Below are 15,938 nucleotides of genomic sequence, written 5' to 3'. Positions count from 1 at the left end.
TGCTTTTTACACTTCAGCGACAATTCGAAGTGCCCCCCAAGAGATAATCCTCAATACGATAATCCTATAAGATTCATCCCCTTATTTCCCACTTCAACAGACAGTTTGGCTCAATGTACACCCCACAAAAAAATATTTGTGTAGACGAGTCTCTTATGAAATACAAGGGCAGACTGGGGTTTAAACAATATATCCCGGCCAAAAGATTCCGGTATGGCATAAAGTTGTATAAACTTTGTGAAAGTGCCAGTGGGTATGTTTACACCTTCCGTGTTTACGAAGGTAAAGACAGCCACTTGAATCCCCCAGGTTGCCCGGATATCATTGGGACGAGTGGAAAAATCGTATGGGATTTAATTAACCCATTGCTAAATAAGGGGTATCATTTATTTATAGACAATTATTATAATAGCATCCCTCTTATTAGGATGCTTTATTGCTTTGAAACTGTGGTCTGCGGCACTATCCGAAAGACACGTTTCGGTTTCCCAAAAGCCCTGGCACAAAAAGCTCAAGAGGGGGGAAACGGCTGCTCTCTGCCAGGACGAACTGCTGGCTCTCAAATTCAAAGATAAGAAGGAGGTGTTCATACTAACATCTATGCATACGGAGCACACTCGAAGAGTCACAGTTCATGGCAGATAAGAAATTAAACGGGTGCCAGTCTGCATTAGGCAGTATAACAACCACATGGGGGGGGGGTTGACCTGTCCGACCAACTGCTGCAACCCTATTTAATACTGAGGAAGACCAGGGCATGGTACAAAAGGCTTGGCATTTACCTTATGCAAATGGCGACTCACAATGCCTTTATTCTGTGCAAAAAGGCAAATGCTGACCTTAAATCCACATTTCTGGATTTCCAGTTGCAGCTTATTTCTGGGCTGCTCACTGAGTGCCACAGTGGGGAACCATCAGCTGGGCCTAGCAGCAGAAGGGTTGAGACAGGTCACTTCTGTTTCCGGATACCACCAACCCCCAAAAAGAAGACACCCCAGAAAAGTTGCAGGTTGTGCTACCAGAGGGGCATAAGGACGGAAACCAGCTTTTATTGCCCTGATTGCCCCTCTCAGCCCGGCCTTTGTATTGGCAACTGTTTTAAAGTTTTTCACACCCAGGGAGAATAAGTTGCACATTATATATATATATATATATATATATATATATATATACCGTATATACTAGAGTATAAGCCGACCCGAATATAAGCCGAGGCCCCTAATTTTACCCCAAAAACTGGGAAAACGTATTGACTCGAGTATAAGACTAGGGTGGGAAATGCAGCAGCTACTGGTAAATTTCTAAATAAAATTAGATCCTAAAAAAATTATATTAATTGAATATTTATTTACAGTGTGTGTATATAATGAATGCAGTGTGTGCGTATGAGTGCAGTGCGTGTATGAGTGCAGTGTGTGTGTGTATGTGTATGAGTGCAGTGTGTGTGCGTATATATTAATTGAATATTTATTTCCAGTGTGTGTATATAATGAATGCAGTGTGTGTGTGTGTGTGAGTGCAGTGTGTGTGAGTGCAGTGTATATGAATGAAGTGTGAGTGTGTGTGAGTGCAGTGTGTGTGTGTGCAGTGTGTATGAATGCAGTGTGTGTGAGTGCAGTGTGTGTATATGAATGAAGTGTGAGTGTGTGTGATGCAGTGTGTGTTTGTGTATGTGTTGGTGGGGGTGGGCATTTAATATATTATTAATTATTATTTTTTTTTATATTATTTTTTTTTGTATTATTATTTAATTATTATTATTTTTTTTTAATTATATTTTTTTTTCGTCCCCCCTCCCTGCTTGATACATAGCAGGGAGGGGGGCTCCTTCCCTGGTGGTCCAGTGTCATTGGTAGTTCAGTGGGGGGGAGAGGGCGGCTGGCAGAGCTGTACTTACCTTTCCTGCAGCTCCTGTCAGCTCCCTCCTCCTCCGCGCGGTCTGTGCAGCTCCCTCTGTCAGCTCCCAGTGTAAGTCTCGCGAGAGCCGCGGCTCTCGCGAGACTTACACTGGGAGCTGACCGAGGTGCTGAACGGACCGCCGCGGAGGAGGAGGGAGCTGACAGGAGCTGCAGGAAAGGTAAGTACAGCTCTGTCAGCCCCCCTCTCCCCCCAGTCTGTATTATGGCAATGCAAATTGCCATAATACAGACTATGACTCGAGTATAAGCCGAGTTGGGGTTTTTCAGCACAAAAAATGTGCTGAAAAACTCGGCTTATACTCGAGTATATACGGTATATACTTTTTTTTGTTATTATTTAGTTCTTCCATTTTAAAGTTGCTGATAACGTTTAGGGCCAAGGAGGCTACTGCAATTCTTACCTCTGACTGATTATTTTTATTTTTCTAATTTTAGTTAGTTAATTAGGGTGCGTGGTAATTCATAGGAAGTTGGGGAGTTTATTGTTACGCTAGGGGTGAAAAGATTTTAAAAAAAATAGAAAAAAAAATATTTTATAACATTATTTAGTTAAAGTTCTTGTGTAAAAAGTAAAAAATGCTTAGTTTGTTATGAATTATATCAGCAGACAGGCAGTGCCTCAGAGTTTGATGCAGGTTAATACGGTGATTAATACCTTCTTTAAAAAAAATGGTAGGCCTTTGTGGGGTGGTTTGAAGTATCAGCCTGCTAAGAGGCTCTAAAATTGCACATGGACCCAGCGTCAAAATTCAAAGTTTGAAAAAAACTGATATGGCTTAGTCTTCAATGTGCCCCTCCCTTCAACATCCACATATCCCTGAAAAAGGTACACATGGGGGTATTGTTGTACTAAGACGACATAGCTGAGCAACATAATAGGTGTTATACTGCCGTAGCACACACAAGGATTGCAAAATATACAGTAACATCTCCAAGTGTGTGTCAAAAAGGCAGAAAAATTGCTAATTGCTACTAGACTTGGTACAAACTAGCAAAAAGAAATGATCCTACGCTAGGGTTTAAAATATGCCATTTGAAATACCCCGAAGTGTCTACTTTTACAAATGGTAGGCCTTTGTGGGGGTTTTTCGAACCGTCAAACTGCTATAGTGGCCCAAATTGAAACATAGGCCCATCAAATCCGTCTCTCAAAATTCTACTGTAAATACAAAAATGGACAGGTCTCCTATATGGCTTTGTAGCTTCACAAAATAGTGCCAAAGACATACAATGGGAGTGTCATTTTACTCAAAAGACTTAGCTGAGCATAATATTGGGGCTTTGATCATGGTAGCACATGTCAAATATACACAATGCCTAGCAAAAATGTAATGCGGATGTAAAAAATTCCCAAAATTATTTTTTACCACAAACTTTGACATACATTGGTGAAAAAATGGGGGCATGTTAAGGCACAATATGCACCATATGAGATACCCTGGAGTGTCTACTTTTACAAATGGTAGGCCTTTGTGGGGTTTTTTCCAACAGTCAAACTGCTATAGTGGCCCAAATTGAAACATAGGCCCATCAAATCCGTCTCTCAAAATTCTACTGTAAATACCAAAATGGACAGGTCTCCTATATGGCGCTGTAGCTTCACGAAATAGGGCCAAAGACATACAATGGGGGTGTCATTTTACTCAGAAGACTTAGCTGAGCATAATTTGGGGGCTTTGACCATAGTGGCACATGTCAAATATACAAAATGCCCAGCAAAAACGTTATGCGGATGTAGAAAATGCCCCAAATTATTTTTTACCACAAACTTTGACATACATTGGTAAAAAAAATGTGGGCATGTTAAGGCACAATATGCACCATATGAGATACCCTGGAGTGTCTACTTTTACAAATGATAGGCCTTTGTGGTTTTTTTTCCCAACAGTCAAACTGCTATAGTGGCCCAAATTGAAACATAGGCCCATCAAATCCGTCTCTCAGAATTCTACTGTAAATACCGAAATGGACAGGTCTCCTATATGGCGCTATAGCTTCACAAAATAGTGCCAAAGACATACAATAGGGGTATCGTTGCACTCAGCAAATGTAGCTGAACACAAAATTAGGTTTTGTACAGGAATAGCACACACTAACTTTACGAAATACACATGAGAAGTTCTTTGTTATAATTTTGTCCAATATTTGGCAGGGATTAGCGGGGAAATGGCTACGTTAACCCCTTCAGGACCGCTGACGGTTCAGGACCGTCAGCGGTAAAACGTGCGTTTGGACCGCTGACGGTCCTGAACCGTCATAACGGTCTGGGGCTACTTACCTGATCGCCGTCGGTCCCCCGGCGGCGATCAGTGCTCCTCCCGGTCCAGGGGGACTGCCTGTCTGCCCGGGCAGTCTCCCCTCGGCAGATCAAGACCCTGCGGCCATGTGATCACTCGATCACATGACCGCAATAGGTGTCCATGTGTCTGCCTGCAGGGGGACTGTCTGTGCTGACAGGCAGTCTCCCTGCAAGGGAAAAATCAAAAATAAAGTTAAAAAATAAAGCAATCAGTGTAAAAAAATTATATGTATATGTATGTATATATATATATATATATATATATATATATATATATATATATATATATATATACATACATGTATTATATCTATATATAATATATGTATATGTATCATATATATAATGTCATACTAAGTGTATTTTTATATTTATATATACGTATATTAATATAAAAATACACTTATATTTAAATTACACACGAATATATACAATATATATAATTACTATATATATAGTATATATATTATAAAATACAAATATGTTAATAAAAATAAATAACAAAAAATAAAAATAATTTTTATTAATTAAAAAAAATATATATATATGCAATTTTATTCTAACAGTATTTTGATATTGATATATATATTTATATCAAAATACACTTAGAATGTAATGATATATATATCTATGTATAAATAAATAAATAAAAATAATACAAAATATACATATGTCCATATACATAATTACATAAATAATTTCATAAATATACACGTAGACGTCAAATATATAAATATGTATATATATTAAAATTCTACGTGCGTATTTATGTAATATTTTTACCTAATTAAGTAATTTTAATGATTGCAATTTGAGGGACCTGCCTGCCAACCCAGGCCGAAAGTCCAGATAATTTAATTTGCTAGCACTGTGTTTAACCCTGTAACTTTCTATGACACCCTAAAACCTGTACATGGGGGTACTGTTTTACTCGGGAGACTTCGCTGAACACAAATATTAGTGTTTCAAAACAGTAAAACATATCACAGCGATGATATTGTCAGTGAAAGTGAAGTTTTTTGCATTTTTCACACACAAACAGCACTTTCACTGAGGATATTATTGCTGTGATACATTTTACTGTTCTGATACACTAATATTTGTGTTCAGCGAAGTCTCCTGAGTATAACAGTACCCCACATGTTGAGGTTTTATAGTGTTTGTGAAAGTTACAGGGTCAAATATAAGGCTTGATTTTACTTTTTTTTTTTTATTATTGAAATTTGTCGGATTGGTTAGGTTGCCTTTGAGAGCGTATGGTAGCCAAGGAATGAGAATTAGCCCCATGATGGCATACCATTTGCAAAAGAAGACAACCCAAGGTATTGCAAATGGGGTATGTTCAGCCTTTTTTAGTAGCCACTTAGTCACAAACACCAGCCAAAGTTGGCGTTTTTTGCATTTTTAACACACAAACAAATATAAATGATAACTTTGGCCAGTGTTTGTGACTAGGTGGCTACTAAAAAAAACTGGACATACCCAATTTTGAATACCCTGGGTTGTCTACTTTAAAAAAAATGTACATGTTAGGTGTGTTTCGGGGATTTATGACAGATAACGGTGTTACAATGTCACTATTGATACATTTAAAATATATATATATTGAAACAGCAATTTCCTACTTGTATTTATAGGCCTATAACTTGCAAAAAAAGCAATAAAGCATGTAAACACTGGGTGTTTTTAAACTCAGGACAACATTTTTAATCTATTTAGCAGTTTTTTTCATTAGCTTTTGTGGATAAGTAAAAGATTTTTCAAGTAAAAGTCCAAAAACATGTTTTTTCTTAAAATTTTTCACCATATTTTATTATTTTTTTTAAATACAATATATGACATAATACAAATAATGGTATGTAAAGAAAGCCCCTTTTGTCCTGAAAAAAACAATATATAACTTGTATGGGAACAGTAAATGAGAGAGCGGAAAATTACAGCTAAACACAAACACCACAAAAGTGTTAAAACTGCTCTGGTCCTTAACGTACAAACATCGCAAAAACAGACCGGTCCTTAAGGGGTTAAAAGTGTCAAAATAATGTTAGTTAAATAGCCTGTGATTTCTGCTTTATATAAATATATATTTTTGTGTGGCAATTTTGTTTTCTTTTATGGCTATTAAGCTTACAAGACAAACATACCAAATTCTAAAATCGCTCCACATTAAAAGTTTATTTTACTCCTTGTGTTTTGTGAGCTGTAACTACCAAAAAAAACTGAAAATCCTAGACACATTATATATTCTGTAATTCAGAACAACTAAATGAATTTATTTTTAATTACTTTCCTTAACCTGCACTAATTATGCACACATTATTATTGCAAAAACTGAAGAAAAAAACAATATTTTTAAATTTTTGGGCATTTTTTTGTATTTTTTTTTTATAATAAATAAGCATTTATATATGTATATGTTACATCAATTTAAAGCCCTTTTTGTCCTTTAAAAAACGGTATATAATATGTGTCGGTGCAATAAAATAGTAAAATGCAAATTGCAGTTTAACACAAACAGCAAGAAAATGTGAAAATGTATTGGGTCCTTAAGTGCAAGACAAGCTTTTGAAGCTGTGTCCTTAAGGGGTTAACATTGCAGCACGAAGTGTGAAAGGGGCACTGCACCAGACCACTTCAATGAGCTGAAGTGGTCTGGGTGCATACAGTGTCCCTTTAAGGTCTGTTATTCTGTATCTCGAAGTTTAAACTTCTCAATCAGCTACTATTCAAGTCAAACCTTCCTATATCTGTGCAGATAACAGAACAAGTAACTAAACCAAGAAATCTAAAAGGAGTACTCCTACTACGAGTACATGTAACAGCCTGGGGGTATTTATCTATACCTCTGCATGCATGAGTAGTGACTGTCTTCCATATCCGCAAACATGTACAAGTGGTACTGCAAGTGAAAAAAAGCTCACTTGGGTTTTTAAATGTTTTATTATTCTGGCCATTGTTTCAGTGTCGGCAAAACCTGCTTCTTGCACGTGTCTCAATCATCTGGCATGAAGAGGAGAGGGAGTTACGGGGACAAGCATATGCTTTTGACTTTAGGGAGAAAATGATTTGTAGCTACATTTTTCAAAGTGAGATAATGTGCATATAATGCTGACAAAACTAAATGAATTATTAATTTCAAAATGTGAAACATTTATAAGGTTGGTTGAAGCGATATGTGCAGATTATGATATGAGGAAAAAACTATAATAAATAATGCAGTTCTTTTTGTTGCAAAAAATAAATAAAATGGCAGTTTATATGTGTTTGGACTTTCAGGCTCTAAAAGAAAGCTTTATAAAAGCCATAGGGGTCGGGCTCGGATTCAACCTTCAGCGAATTGAGTTTGAGGTGTCTCCTATCAATATGGAAACGGGAAAAGCTTATGGAGAGACCAAGATGTGGCTGGATGAAGAACAAGAAAATTGGATTTTTGAAGTGAGAAATGTATATCTTGTTGTAGAGCAATGTATTTCAAACATGATCTCAAAGGCTGAATCTTTGGATAAAATAGATGGACAGAGAATCATGGGAATTGTAGTTAAAGGGACACTCCAGGCACCCAGACCACTTCTGCCCATTGGAGTGGTCTGGGTGCCAACTCTCACTACTCTTAACTCTGCAAGTGTAATTTTTGCTGTTTTTTATAAACTGCAATAATTACCTTGCAGGGATAAGTCCTCCCCTAGTGGCTGTCTACTAGACAGCCACTAGAGAGCACTTCCTGGTGTGAGGACCTCCAGCGTCGCTCATTAATCCATAGGAAAGCATTGAAATGCATTCTCAATGCTTTCCTATGGGGAGCGCATGTGCGGCATTGCCGCGCATGCACATTAGGTCTCCCCGACCTGTGGACGGGATCAGTCTCGCCCACCGGCCGACGCAATCACTGGGAGGAGCGGCGGCGGAGGAAGAAGCAGCGACGTGGGACATCGTCACTGCCTCTGGTAAGTTACTGAAGGGGTTTTTACCCCTTCAGCAACCGGATTGTTTTCCTGGCACTGGAGTTTCCCTTTAAGCAATATCTTGAGACCAAGGTTTCGGGTGTTTGCTGCAGGTAATGAATACCTCCAATGGGTGTGTACCTGTGTTAACTACAACAAGATGTCAGGCACCCATACTACCTAGACATTAAAACAGCTTGGAAACGGCAGGTGTGTTGTACCTGACATATGTAAATGTTGGGCAGCACTCTTAACACGGTTATCTACTAAAGTAAATTCAAAGTGAATTCAAGATGAATTTCAAATTTAAAGGGTCACTCTAGACTCCTAAACAACTTTAACTTGCTAAAAAGCTTTACGTGTGAAGAGTGTGCCCTCTTTTGAAAAAATTCTCTAAGTTAGATATGCTTTCAATTTGACTACTCTGGCCCTTAAAGGGTCTCTCCAGTGCCAGGAAAACAAACCCGTTTTCCTGGCACTGCAGAATCCTGCAGTCCCCCCCATCCCATGTTGCTGAAGGAGTTAAAACCGTAATGTCCCTCGGCGCTGGGTCAGGCTCCGCCCACACTCCTCCGGCAATGGGCGCACACATTAGACCTCCCCATAGAAAAGCATTATTCAATGCTTTCCTATGGGGATTCCAGCAACGTTGGAGGTCCTCATGCATAGCGTGAGGACGTCCAGAGTCGTTTAAAACACTTTCGTGTTTTAGGAACCCGGAAGTCCCTCTAGTGGCTGTCTGGTATACAGCCACTAGAGGAGGACTTAACCCTGCAAGGTAATTATTGCAGTTTATAAAAACTGTAATAATTACACTTGCAGGGTTAAGGGTGATGGGAGTTGGCACCCAGACCACTCCAATGAGCAGAAGTGGTTTGGGTGCCTGGAGTGTCCCTTTAAATTTAAAATTCACATTGAATTCACTTTGAATTCTAACTTTAGTGAAACTTTAAGAAAGCAATTTTGGTGTATAGATCATGCCCCTGCAGTCTCACTGCCCGGTTCTCAGCCATTTAGGAGTTAAATCAATTTGTTTATGCAGCCCTGGTCACACCTCCCTGCATTGGACCCACATAGTTTTCCAGTAAACTTCCTTTATAGCAAAGCGTGTTTAATTTAGAATTTATTATCTCCTACTCTGTTAATAGCCTGTTACAGCCTGCATGAGCCTTGTGCATGTGTCTAAAATTAACAAAACAGGAGATAAAAAAAACAACAACTTTTAAACACACTGTGCTGCAAGATCTGATTGAAAATTAATCTATTTTACTATGTAGACTATGTGTCACAGCCAGGGAAGGTGTGGCTAGGGCTACATAAATCTAAACAAATGTTATTTAACTTAGAAATGGCAGAGAATTGAGCAGCAAGATGCATTATCTATAAATAAAAAAACGTCTTCATTAAACCTACTTTGCTTTGGTACTTAGAGAGCTTTAACCTGATTTGACAAATCCAAAATAACAACTTATTACAGCGGTTCCCAAAGTGTGGGTCGCGACCCACTGGTGGGTCGCAGGGCGATTCCCAGTGGGTTGCGCTGACCCACACATCCAGGGCCGCCGGCAGTCAGGCAGACTGACACCAGGAGGGAGCCCGGCGGCCTGCCCTGTATCCCGCCGGGCTCCCTCCAATCAATCTGCCCAGCAGCTCCGGTCTGCAGCTCCGCCGGGTGCAGAGCTGCAGACTGTGTGATAGAAGTCTCGCGAGCTCCCAGAGCGTTACCATGGCAACACTCAGGGAGCTCGCGAGATTTTTATTACACTGTCTGCAGCTCTGCACCCGGCGGAGCTGCAGACCGGAGAGTTACCCCACTGGACCACCAGGGAGACACTGGACCACCAGGGAATTAAATTAAGGTAGGACACAGCCCCCAAATCCTGACCCCTAATGTAAATAATTTTCTCCCTACCCCCCCCCCCCCAAACTGTAACCCCTTCACTCCCTGCCCCTTCCCCTCCCCACCCTGTAACCCCTTCACTCCCTGCCCCCTCCCCACCCTGTAACCCCTTAACTCCCTACCCCCCCCAACTGTAACCCATTCACTCACTGCCCCCCTCCCCACCCTGTAACCCCTTCACTCCCTGCCCCCTCCCCACCCTGTAACCCCTTCACTCACTGCCCCCCTCCCCACCCTGTAACCCCTTCACTCCCTGCCCCCCCCCACCCTGTAACCCCTTCACTCCCTGCCCCCCCAACTGTAACCCCTTCACTCCCTGCCCCCCCAACTGTAACCCCTTCACTCCCTGCCCCCCCAACTGTAACCCCTTCACTCCCTGCTCCCCCAACTGTAACCCCTTCACTCACTGCCCCCCTCCCCACCCTGTAACCCCTTCACTCCCTGCCCCTTCCCCTCCCCACCCGGTAACCCCTTCACTCCCTGCCCCTTCCCCTCCCCACCCTGTAACCCCTTCACTCCCTGCCCCCTCCCCATCCTGTAACCCCTTCACTCCCTGCCCCCTCCCCACCCTGTAACCCCTTCACTCCCTGCCCCCCTCCCCACCCTGTAACCCCTTCACTCCCTGCCTCCCCACCCTGTAACCCCTTCACTCCCTGCCCCTTCCCCCCCAACTGTAACCCCTTCACTCACTGCCCCTCTCCCCACCCTGTAACCCCTTCACTCACTGCCCCCCTCCCCACCCTGTAACCCCTTCACTCCCTGCCCCCTCCCCACCCTGTAACCCCTTCACTCCCTGCCCCTTCCCCACCCTGTAACCCCTTCACTCCCTTGCCCCTTCCCCACCCTGTAACCCCTTCACTCCCTGCCCCCCTCTCCCCACTGTAACCCCTGCCCCCCCACACTGTAACGCCTGCTCTCCCTGCTCCCCCACTGTAACCCATTTTCTTCCTGCCCCCCCACTGTAGCCTTCTCTCCCCCTGCCCCCCCCCCACTGTAGCCCTCTCTCCCCCTGCCCCCCACTGTAGCACTCTCTCCCCCTGCCCCGCCCTGTAGCCCTCTCTCCCCCTGCCCCGCCCTGTAGCCCTCTCTCCCCCTGCCCCCCCACTGTAGCCCCCTCTGCCCCCACTGTAGCCCTTTCTCCCCCTGCCCCCTACACTGTAGCCCTTTCTCCCCCTGCCCCCTACACTATAGCCCTTTCTCTCCCCTGCCCACCCACTGTAACACTTTCTCCCCCTGCCCGCCGCCCACTGTAACCCTTTTTCACCCTGCCCCCCTACACTGTTACCTGCACACACACTCCCTACCACACGGTCACCCTCACCTGTCTCTGCGTGTATGTGTATGAGACTCCTTTTGTGTCAGTGTGTGTGTATTTGTGTGTCAGTGTGTATCTGTTTACATGAGTGTATGTGTATCTGTGTGTAGGAAAATAAGTGACATTGTGTGTGTATCGCTGTGTCAGTATGTGTATGTGTGTGTCTCTGTATGTGTGTATTTGTGTGTCTCTGTGTATACACTGCACACATACTCTATGCAAAAAACATGCTTACATCCAAACACACATTGTGTATATGTATATTTTATATACACAATATACACACACTGCATCCACTACACACGCACTGCAATCAAACGCAAACATTACATACAAACACACCCATGTATTAAAACACCAAAATGATATACGAACACCCCTTCATTCAAACACCGACACTACACACAAAAAGCACACCTACATTTATAGTCCAGCACTACATTCAAACACCCCTGCGTTCAGACGCAAACATTACAAACAAGTACACCACTACATTCCAATGGCAACAGTACATACAAACACTCCCATACATGCACACACATACTTAAAGGACCACTTCAGCTTAATTAAGTGGTCTGGGTGCCAGGTCCATCTAGGATTAACCCTGCCTGCTGTAAACATAGCAGCTTCAGATAAATTGCTATGTTTACAAATGGGTTAATCCAGCCTCTAGTGGCTGACTCATTGACAGCTGCTAGAGGCGCTTCAGCGCTTCTTACTGTGATTTTCACAGTGAGAAGACACCAGCGTCCATAGGAAAGCATTGAAAATGCTTTCCTATGGACTGGCTATATGCGCGCACGGCTCTTGCCGCGCATGCGCATTCAGCCGATGACGGCTAAAGGAGGAGAGTCCCCAGCGCCAAGGGAGCCCGGCGCTGGAGAAAGGTGAGTTTTTAACCCCCTTTCTCTCCCTTCAGCCTGGCGGGAATGGGACCCTGAGGGTGGGGGCACCCTCGGGGCACTTTAGTGCCAGGAAAACGAGTTTGTTTTCCTGGCACTATAGTGGTCCTTTAATACACAAACATGCTTACATTTAAACGCTCAAACACTGCTCACAAATATAACCCTGCAACGATGGACAAATGGTAGATTACCAGCAGGCATAGCATTGTTGAAGTTCTCCGACAGGTGGAGATCTACCTTTTGGCCACAATTGCACTAGAGGGGGCCCCAGAAAGCATACTTGCACCAGGGCTCTCTCTACATTAGTTCCACCACTGGGATAATCAATGTGAGGGGCCTGGATGAGCAGGACACAACGTCTGATTCTGACTGAGTCTGTGAGTAAGCAGTTGTATGCCTCTAAAACTGATTGCCATGATATGCAAAGTTTCTGCCTCTAAAACTGCCATGATATGTCAAATTATGCCTCTAAAACTGCCATGATATGCCAATTTTATGCATCTAAAGCTGATTGCCATGGTGTGCCAATTGTATGCTTTTAAAGCTGATTGCCATGGAGTGCCAATTGAATGCATCTGACTGTTTGCCAATTGTATGCCTCTGAAGCTGATTGCCATGATGTGCCAAGTTTGTGCATCTAAAAGTGATTGCCATGATATGCCAAGTTTATGCATCTAAAGCTGATTGCCATGGTGTGCCAAGTTTATGCATCTAAAGCTGATTGCCATGGTGTGCCAAGTTTATGCATCTAAAGCTGATTGCCATGGTGTGCCAAGTTTATGTATTTAAAGCTGCCCTGATATTCCAATTGTATGCCTCTAAACCTGGTTGCCATAGTGTTCCATTTGTAAGCCTCTAAAACTGATTGCACGGGTGTGCCAATTTTATGCACCTAAAGTTGCCATGATGTGCCAAGTTTATACATGTAAAACTGATTGCCATAATGTACCAATTGTATGCATCTAAAGCTGCCATAATGTTCCAATTGTATGCCTGTAAAGCTGATTGCCATGGTGTGCCAATTGTAAGCCTCTAAAGCTGATTGCCATGGTATGCCAACTGTATGCCTCTAAAGCGGATTGCTATAGTGTGCCAATTGTATGCCTCTTAAGCTGTTTGCCATGGTGTGCCAGATTTATGCCTCTAAAAGCAATTGCCATGGTGTACATCTAAAGCAGATTGCTATGGTGTGCCAATTGTATGCCTCTAAAGCGGATTGTCTTGGTGTTCACTTTTTAAAATATGCATTAAAAAAAGCAAGTGGGTCCCGAAAAATTACCATTTTGAAAAGTGGGTCTCGGGCCATAAAAGTTTGGGAAGCCCTGACTTATTACATTCCCTCAATTATTGTAACTTGATTATGCATGATTGTAGGAATTTGACATTTTATAAACTGATGGTCTAAGCCACATAATATTTTTTGTTATGTGTGTATATATGTATATATATATATATATATTCTTTCTATTTGTCATCCAATAAGCAAGAAAACAAACATTTTAAAACATAATCATCTATAAATAAACTTAATTCCAGTAAATTCATATTTCAGGATAATTAATGTGGGCACATATATTTTATGTTAATTAACGGATGTGATTTATGTTTGGCAGGAGTATTTACTGGATAATCAGCACCATGTTGCTGTTGCTTTAGGGGAACTAGATGAACCGAAAAAAGAAAATTCCAAGGTATGAATTTAATTATCCCCAAAAAGTGCCAAATCCTTTGAATATTTAAATGTTATTGGTTTTTAAAAACAAAAAACTTGTAATTTAATGTTATGTTTATGGCTCTTGTGTTATGCAATGTATAGAAATATTGATACATTTTCTAGACCGAATTGTATGTGTTTTCGACATTATTTATTTTTAATTTTGTGGAAGGGGGGCGTGGCGGATACTGCTCAACATTTGAAGCTTAATCGGTAATCTATAAAACATATTGATCCCCAAATATAAAAACACAAGCTAAAATAATTTATTTTAAATGTTGCATTAAAATTGATTATAATGTCATTTGCTAAATTGTAATAGTCTCACATAATAATAAAACAAAACAAAAAACACCAGTAACCCATTTTTTAACTGTTTAGTTGTGTACAGTTGCCGGAGGCCTAGTGAATATGATCTGTCTTTAGCAACCATTAGGGACCAACTAAAACCGTATTTTAAAACGTTTGATCTGGCTGCTAAGAAGCATCCAATAGCTTTACTAAAGTATGAACTACATCAAAAGAACCTTATTTGGCAGGGCCTTGCACATTGTGACTGGCCAAGTTGTGTTAAAAAACTCTTAATGTTTCTCTACAGAAAGTGACATGTGAAAATACAATGTTTACAGTCCTTACATTTGAAGATCTGATGGCATCTGCAGTTCCAATCACATCAGAAGACCCAGAATACTGGGATAACTTTCAATCAAAACAAGAAGTACCATTTCGACAAAGATCAAATCCAAGCTAATAACTGTTATTAGGAATTTATTATACTATATATATACACATTACATTATTTTATAAAATTATATTGTCTAAAGTATACATATTTTTAAATTCATAGAACAAATAATGATATGGGAGCAATTCCATATAATCTTACAATACAAATTAAGCTTCTGAAGACTATTCAACAATGTTTATTTGCTGAAGTATTGCAAAATTAGAATGTTTGGATTGTTGCATAATTATTTCAACAATAAAACCCCGTTCTCTCCAGTATGGTATTGCTGTAGTGATACCGGAGAAACTGACGGAAGCCAAGCACAGAGAGATGGACACAGGTTTCTTCAGGAAGGAAGAGATTCTTTATTGGATCACCGATCGGGACTCAGAGGGACTAATGTCACCAAAATACAGCAAGTTCTGAGCCCCGGACAATAGTGCAGGCTCCTTATATAGGCACATAACTCCTCCCATATTAAGCTCCACCCGCACATTCTCTTAACCAATCAATACAAATAAGAATTAACTTCCTGCTTGACCGCATGGCCTGTCCAGCACAATGGAGGAGGGGAATACTATATCCTGTATTCTTGCACATGCTCCGTACACTACTGATCGTATCTTGCCTCGTGCAACCAACTGATCGATACGTCAGCATATGCACGTACACATGCCACGTGGTAATCTCGGCCTACTAAATTTATTTTTACCGAGATTCCACCACATTCCCCCCTTTGATGCCTCTTGATATTTCACAATTACTTGAGGCATCACTTAACCTTAGTTTGCATACACCGCAAGTTACCTTGAACCAGACCAGACTTATCTTATGATGTGAATCTTCAACACTCATCTTCCTGCATTGGTTCTCCCTGATCTAGAGCCTTATATTTATAAATTGCCATTATCTGTGCAGCAGCCTTCCTCTCTGCTATATTTTCTATCAGGCTTTGCACAGACCTAACTACTAAGGGTATAAGACACGGCAGGAGTAGACACAACATTAAAATCAGTAGGACTCCACCTACCACTGCCTTAAGCCCTCCAAACCACTCATACCAGCTACCAAACCAACTGCTTGTAGGCACATGCTTGTAGGCACTGAGTAGGCACATGCGCTAGTTTAACCATATGGCTAGTAAGCTCAGCTATTGCTTGCCCTTCGTCATCTATTTGAAGACAGCAATTGCTCAGGTTAAACTTCCCACATACACCT

At 41.4% G+C, this 15,938-nt stretch overlaps 1 protein-coding gene across 1 annotated transcript in view; it reads left to right on the top strand.

Annotated features, from left to right (window-relative positions):
• The window catches only part of AASDHPPT (aminoadipate-semialdehyde dehydrogenase-phosphopantetheinyl transferase), a 136,423-nt gene extending 121,672 nt beyond the window's left edge, over positions 1-14,751 (top strand). Inside the window, exons 4-6 of the mRNA XM_063444922.1 lie at positions 7,495-7,653; positions 13,893-13,970; positions 14,592-14,751. Coding sequence (XP_063300992.1) covers positions 7,495-7,653; positions 13,893-13,970; positions 14,592-14,744 — 390 coding nt within the window. The 3' untranslated portion in view covers positions 14,745-14,751. The remainder of the gene's footprint in view (positions 1-7,494; positions 7,654-13,892; positions 13,971-14,591) is intronic.
• Positions 14,752-15,938: the final 1,187 nt, after the last annotated feature.

Source organism: Pelobates fuscus, chromosome 1 (assembly GCF_036172605.1).
Source record: "Pelobates fuscus isolate aPelFus1 chromosome 1, aPelFus1.pri, whole genome shotgun sequence".
NCBI classification, from domain to species: Eukaryota; Metazoa; Chordata; class Amphibia; order Anura; family Pelobatidae; genus Pelobates; species Pelobates fuscus.
The sequence above is the reverse complement of the archived record's forward strand: the minus strand, read 5'-3'. Positions and strand labels throughout refer to the sequence as shown.